Consider the following 7,436-nt stretch of genomic DNA (forward strand, 5'->3'; position numbering starts at 1 on the left):
GTCCGGGCTGGGGATTCGAACCCGCCACCTTAGGTGTACGTGGCTGGCGCCTTAGCCGGTTGAGCTATAGGCGCCGAGCCCAGACTTCATTTTTAAATGTGAAGATTTTTACTTTTCAAGAGATTTTTTTCTTTTTTAAAAAAAACTTTGATTCTAAATTAACCCTTCAGTAATAATCTATGGCACCACATAGGTAGGCCATTAACAAAGCCCGGTTTTGACTACTCGGCTGCAATGCCTAGAACCTTGGGTGGAGAGGGGAAGCTGTAGTAAAGCAGTGTAGATACACACCCCACCTCTGATTCCCTGTGGCTCCTTTGTGGCATGTGAGAGCAGATCCAACAGGAAATGGACAGTAAAGAGAAGGCAGAGGGGGGTATAATCTGGGCCAATGAAGAGCTTTGTGCTGTGTTGAGTCAGTACAGGTTTCTGATAGATTGTGCCGGTAGGATAGAGAGAGCATCCCGTGTTGCCTTTTTCCTCTCTTGCCTACTCTGTACAGGCTGTCCTCTCAAGCTCAGTGTCTATTTCCTCTATGTCCTGTTAGCCCACTTGACTCTATGCAGAGGGTATAGCCAGTGAGGCTTGGCTCTTAGGTTCCAGAGGCCCACTTGTCATCACTGAATGCTGAAAGAGGTCCACAATTATGTGTCCTGTATAATGTAGCAAAACACAGTATACCATCACCTGAGTTTCCTAGGGCTGAGGTAACAAAGTACCACAAACCAAATAGCTTACACAACAGAAATGTATTATCTCACAGTTCCGAAGTCTAGATGTCTGAGGTCAAAGTGTTGTCAGGATGGGTGCCGCAGGGCCGTGAGGGAGAATCTGCTCCAGGCCTTTCTCTTAGCTTCTGCTTTGCTGGTGATCTTCATCATTCCTTGACCTATTAAGTGCCTCACCACAATCTCCACCTTCATCTCACATGCTATTTTTGTTGTGTGTGCGTCTATCTGTGCATCCAAATTTCTCCTACTCATATAGACACCGGTCATATTGAATCTTGGCCCACCTTATTTCCAAATAAGGTCATCTTCACTGGTGCTGGGAGTTAAGACTTCAACACTGGGGGGTTATAATTTAACCCATAACAACTGCCAAACTTAACTTTTTATACTTTTTTGTTGAGTACTTTTTAAAGTTATAAAACTAACCTGCTCATGGCCAAATCTTCAAACAGAATGGAATGTACAAAGTAAAAAATAAAAGTTGGCTTCCTCCCATCTACCTTCCTCAAAAGCAATCTTTATCACAGGTTTACTGTGGATACTTCCTGATATATTTTATCTGCACAGACATATATGTGTAGCTTTGTTATTATTTTACACAAATGGGATCATAATGGGTATAGTGTCCCATTACTTTCTTTTTTCAATTACCAATACTTAATGGGTATCTTTCCATGTGAGTGCATTAGAACTATTACTTTCACTTTTCACAGTTATATAGTATTCCATTCCATAGCTATAATAGAATTGATGTATTCAGTCTCTTATGGATAAACATTTCTCATTTTTGGCTATTACAATACTTAACAGTGAATATCCTTTTTTATTTTATTTATTTTTGAGACAGAGTTTTACTTTGTCACCCTCGGTAGAGTGCTTTGGTGTCATAGCTCACAGCAACCTCAAACTCTTGGGCTAAAGCAATTCTTTTGTCTCAGCCTACCAAGTAGCTGTGATTACAGGCACCTGCCACAACACCCAGGTATTTTTTAGTGACATGGGTCTCACACTTGCTTAGGCTGGTCTTGAACTTGTGAGCTGAGGCAGTCCACCTGCCTCGGCCTCCCAGAGTGCTAGGATTACAGGCATGAGCCACCATACCCAGCCGAATATCCTTTTACATATAAATTTACCTAAGTATGTAAAAGAGATGTTAAAGGTAAAATTGCTAGATCAAAAGGCATATGCGTTTTAAAATTTGATAGCTATTACCCCAAACCTCAAACTTAATGCTGACCTGTGAGGAAGACACATAGCTTTGTTGTATTGTCGAACTGAGTGATAGGAACTAGTTAGACTTATTGTTATAATTAGATTACACAAGGAGTTTTGGCTGGTTCATGGTTATGGGTTGTTGTTTTTTTTTAACTCACATGTTTTTGTCCTTGAGTATTTAAGGAAATTTCTAGCAAGAGCAAATTAAATTCTTTCTTAGATTTTCTATAATAGTTTTCTCAGTCTATTTGATTATCTTAGACAAATTTAAATTTTTCAAACACACAGGATTTAGAAAACTGGCAAATCAACTTCACTAGCATGTAAGATATTTTTATTAGCTCTGTTTCCCTCACAGATTTAGTTTTTGCTACATTAGTGTGAATATTTAGAATGATTCTTTCTCTTTACATTAGAAAAAAAAGACTTCCTTGTAGTTTTTAAAAGTAATATTTATAATATCTCAGTACAGAAACATATACAGAAGAAAATAAAACTTGCAACATTATCATACAGAATTAAGTATTATCATTCTGTTGAAGGCCCTTCTAGACTTTTCTATGCGCACATACTTTTTTTTTTTTTTTGTAGAGACAGGGTTTCACTTTATCCCCCTCAGTGGAGTGCTGTGGTATCACAGCTCACAGCAACTTCCAACTCCTGGAGTTAGGCAATCTCTTGCATTAGCCTCCCAAGTAGCTGGGACTATAGGTTCCCCGGCTATTTTTTGTTGTTGCAGTTTGGCCGGGGCCGGGTTTGAACCAGCCACCCTTGGTCTATGGGGCCAGCGCCCTACCCACTGAGCCACAGGTGCCACCCCATGCATTTTTTTTAGACAGATTCTCACTTTGTTGCCCTTGGTAGAGTGCCATAGTGTCATAGCTCATAGAAACCTCAAACTCTTGGGCTTAAGTAATCCTCTTGCCTCAGCCTCCTAAGTAGCTGGAACTACAGGCGCCCCCCACAATGCCTGGCTGACCTTTTTCTATTTTTTTTTTCAAGACAGAGTTCCTCTATGTTGCCCTCAGTAGAGTACTATGGCATCAAAGCTCACAGCAACCTCAAACTCTTGGGCTTAAGCAATTCTCTTGCCTCAGCCTCCCAAGTAGGACTACAGGTGCTGGCCACAACCCCCAGCTATTTAGTTTTTCTGTTTTTAGTAGAGACAGGGTCTTGCTCTTTCTCGGGCTGGCCTCAAACTCTTGAGCTCAAGTGATCCACCTGCCTCAGCTTCCCAGAGTGTTAGGCTTACAGGCATGAGACACCACGCCTGGCCACACATACATTTTTCCCCTGTGTTACTGGTTGCTTCTTTTTTTTTTTTATTGTTTGGGATTCATTGAGGGTACAAAGAATTAGGTTACATTGATTGCAGTTGTTAGGTAAAGTCCCTATTATAATTGTGTCCCGCCCCCAAGAGGTGTGCTATATACTATGACCCCCCCCATCCTCCGATCACACATACCTTTTTTAATTTACCACAATGGGACTATATATTCTTGGCTCTTTTCCCTTTTATAGACTTTATTTCAGTATACTATTTTGGCAACAACATTTCTATTACTATTATTCATTTCTCTTATTCCAAAGCTTATGGAGCTGGGAAACAAGCATGCAGTGAGGGCTTGATGTATTTCTCTGTGCCCCAAACTGTGTTAGGTGGTGGGCCAACACAGTATTTACCCTTGTGTCATAACCCACCCCCAACTAGATTGTGAGCCCAGTGAAGGTAGACCAATACTCATGCTGTTATGGTTCAAGGGAAAGTAGTACTACAGGGAGACGGCCAAGTAGGAAGCTGTGAAAGCACACAGGAGGAACACCTAACCTAGTCCTGGAAGATCAAAGAAGACTTGTTGGGAAGGGGCTAGTCACATGACAAGGATGGAGGCGTCAGCATGTAGAAGGGTCTGGAGGTAAGAAGGAGCATGAGAAATCTGGGCAGCTGTCACTGCTCACATCTGGCTGGCACACAACAGGGCTGTTAAGGTGGGAGAGGCAGATAGATGGTGGCAGGAGATAATGCTGAAGGTGCCAGATCACACTGTCTTTTTAAGCCATGGTCAAGACTTTAGGCTATATCCTGAGGGCTACCACTGAAGGGTTTTAAATCAGGAATCCTGTAAGATTCTTCCATTGGAAATGTTTGTTGAACTTCCTTACAGTTCTTAAATCTTATTTTATTTGCCTTTAGAACCAGGAACAATTGAAAGATGATGATTCTGATCTCATTCTCAATGATGGCGATATCAGTTTGACATACGGGGATTCGACTGTGAACACTGAATCAGCAACATCCAGCGCCCCTCGGAGATTTATGGGAAATAGTTCTGAGGATGCCTTGGATAGGGAGCTTGCATTTGGAGACCACGAACTGGTCATTCGAGGAACACGCCTGGTTCTCCCCATGGATGATTCTGAACCCCCATTAAATTTGTTAGATAATACGAGACACGGTCCAGCCTAAGCTTATTAATACTCACTTAGTGATTTGTCAAATTTGCACATGTGATTGTGAAGAAATCTGTACTACCTAAAAGTCCCAGTGCATGTCTCTGAATGTTAAGCTATATAAATGCTATTTATATGGCATAGAAAGAATATAAATATCATGTACAAGGCAGATTGTGAACCAACTATTCTTTTTTAAGTTTTACTGGCTGCACTATGTAGAGTGGGTCTGTTTTAGAAAGTTACTTCCACAGTGATGTTGTGTGTTCTGTTAGCTTTATGTCTCAGTTAAAGTATAAAAAGTGACGGATTTTCTCTTTCTTATATTTACCTGACACTTAACCCGAGTACCAAGTTGTCGTGATGTGAATTAATTTTACTTTTTGTGGTAGGGGAGGGAAGAGGGAAGAGGGATTAGGGATTGTTATTTCCTTGGGAACCCTGGGAGGAGAGGTTCCTTTGTTGGGAAACTTTTGTTGATTGCTGCTGCCTTTGTCCTGACCTTTTTCTTTCCCTTTTCTGTGGTGGCCCATTGTGGTGCAAGGAGCTGATGGCATTTTGATCTTGCCCATTCAGGTTGGGGAGTGAAGTGCAGGGGCCCTTTTTCCCCCTTGCTGTGAAAGAAAAGCTTCATTGACTACAGTATACTGCTGTTCAGAAAAGAAGGTTGCAAATGATTTCCAAGACCTTGTTTCTTTTCTTCCAGACCAGGACCACAGAAGGAGTCGCATCTAGCCAGCTTAGCCAAAGTACAGTTGTATATAGTTCCAGGCACTTCATTGAGATTTGAGGGAGCTGGGGCGGGCAGAGAGGGCAGAGGGCAAGAAAGGGGTAAAGTGAATGGTGGTTTCGGAGATCTCTCTTCCCGAATATGTACATATTCTATACCAGATAAGTTTAAATAAGAAATTTAATTGCTGCTTACTTTTTGATTATGTACCTTATCTGTATAGCAAGCTTTGTCGTCAGACATTTTTATATCATTTTCAATTGCTGCTCTTTAGCAGCCAAACAGGAGCAAAATGTAAAATTTTTGAACTTACTGTGTCTAATTGTCATTTGTTAGTCTGTAGTTGATGTTAAAAATTAATTTATGATCGTTCCACACTACACCAAATTTGGCTGGAAGAGAAACAGAATGCTCCACAGCGCTTATTTTAAAGTGGCTCCTTGGTGTGCAGCAGGTGTAGTCTTCATTTTCATGTTACTTTTTAATATTCAATACCTAAGCTGCCATGTTTTTTTTACAGTTTTCAAGGAAGAGCACAGAACAATTTCTCATTTCATATTTGGAGTATGAAAGTGGATTCTATTTTATAATGTTGACAATACCTAAAGATGCAGTGAATGCTGGGAAGGGGAATACTTTTTGATGTTGATCCTGACCTGTTAATGTTTCAGAAGAAAAATAGAAACTCTTTTGGATTTTTTTCCTCAGGTGTGAGTAGCATTGCCTTAAATCTTACCCAATCAGAAAATTGCTTGATTTACCTGATGTTCAAATTTTCCAGTGAAAAATATCCTTCTAAACAAAGCATGTACTTACTCTGAAAAAGGTATCTGTGCTGTTGCAAACACTCCTTGATATTTTAAGGGAATGTCAACGTTGTACCCTTTAGTGGCAGCTTTGACTGTTGGCATAGCCATTTGTTATGTAGTGGTAGCGACTTTCCTGCTATGCAGGAATCCCTCCCGTGAAGTGTACGTTTTATATGATGTGTGCCTCCTCACGCCGTAAATAATTTCGCGTTAATGTATGTTTGAGGGATTTGAATGTCAATATCATTTACTCACGAAGTTATTCAAGTTGTAAAAGGTTATACAGTAATTTAACAACTACCTTTTTTATTCTATCAGGTTACTGAGCTCACTTTATGTAAATATTCAGCATGACAAATTCAGTAACTCGTCTATTTCAGCATGCATAAGACTTTTCATTAGGGAAACTGATAAAGCTTGAGTCAACTAAATCTGCCTTCGTACTTTATCAAAGGGGAACCAAGCCTGCTGTGCTTACATCAGCATCTGGAAGATTTTTCTCTCCTCTAATCTGTGTACACATCTCCAAGCAAAGAAGAGAAAACACACTCTGCTCAGACGTCTGTTGGTTTTAGACACCTGAATGAATTTTGATGAAGGATAGTCTTGAGTTACCACCATACATACACAAGTAGAACTACTCTTGGACTTGTTCGTCTATTGTTTGTGGAACCTACACGTTTGAATGACTTGAACGTTGCATCTTTTAAAGTTATTTTTTAAGGTTTCTTGGCATTTATCCTAGTTGTCCGTGTTTGCCAATGTGCTGTTAAAGTAATAGACTTTTAATCTTTATGTATTTTTTGTTTTCCTTTGGACAGATGTTATAGTGGTTTCTTTTAGGAAAATCTGTCATTAAAAAAATTATAGCCTTGCAAATAACCACTCATCGTATTTGAGTCACAGTTTATTTTAGTGAGACGTAAAGAGTGCTGACTTCATTTATTTTTCTACCTATATACCTACTGGAAAAAGGGGAAGACTAATGTTTTAAAAAGAAAAACAGAAACCTAACAGAATTTAACTTATGGGGTGGCAAATTTTTGGTGCTTATGTGTGAGGGTTGTTGTATTTGCTTATGGTCACAATTGGACCATTTAGGAAATATGACTCAAAGCAGTTGGATTCCATTACATTGATTTGTAGCCTGTTAGCTCCATAATGGATAATGCTATGAAAATGTTCATTCCATTATATGGGGAGAATAAATTCTGGATTCAGTTAGGTAGAAGACAGTTCCAAGTTTGTCTGAAAGTATAATTGCACAAAAAGTCTTTCTTTTGAGGTTAAGATACATCTCTTTTTTTGTACATGAGAAGCTTTGTAGGTTAGAGGTTGCTGACAGCAACTTCTTTTAGTCTACTAGTGACACCAACCTCACTGTTGTGTTTTGTTGCCATCCACTCCAGCTTCCTCATTTATGGCATAGTGAGAGACATCAGTGAGGCCCACACACAACAGGCTTTTTTCTTGAACCAACCCGTGTTTTCTGATTCACCA

At 39.9% G+C, this 7,436-nt stretch overlaps 1 protein-coding gene across 1 annotated transcript in view; it reads left to right on the forward strand.

Annotated features, from left to right (window-relative positions):
- SLC9A6 (solute carrier family 9 member A6) overlaps positions 1 to 6,952 on the forward strand; it is a 66,951-nt gene extending 59,999 nt beyond the window's left edge. Inside the window, exon 16 of the mRNA XM_003802648.3 lies at positions 4,141 to 6,952. Within this exon, the coding sequence (XP_003802696.1) occupies positions 4,141 to 4,413 (273 nt within the window). The 3' untranslated portion in view covers positions 4,414 to 6,952. The remainder of the gene's footprint in view (positions 1 to 4,140) is intronic.
- The last annotated feature ends 484 nt before the right edge of the window (positions 6,953 to 7,436 follow it).

Source organism: Otolemur garnettii, unplaced genomic scaffold, assembly GCF_000181295.1.
Source record: "Otolemur garnettii isolate 467f Iridium unplaced genomic scaffold, OtoGar3 scaffold00252, whole genome shotgun sequence".
Classification (NCBI taxonomy): Eukaryota; Metazoa; Chordata; class Mammalia; order Primates; family Galagidae; genus Otolemur; species Otolemur garnettii.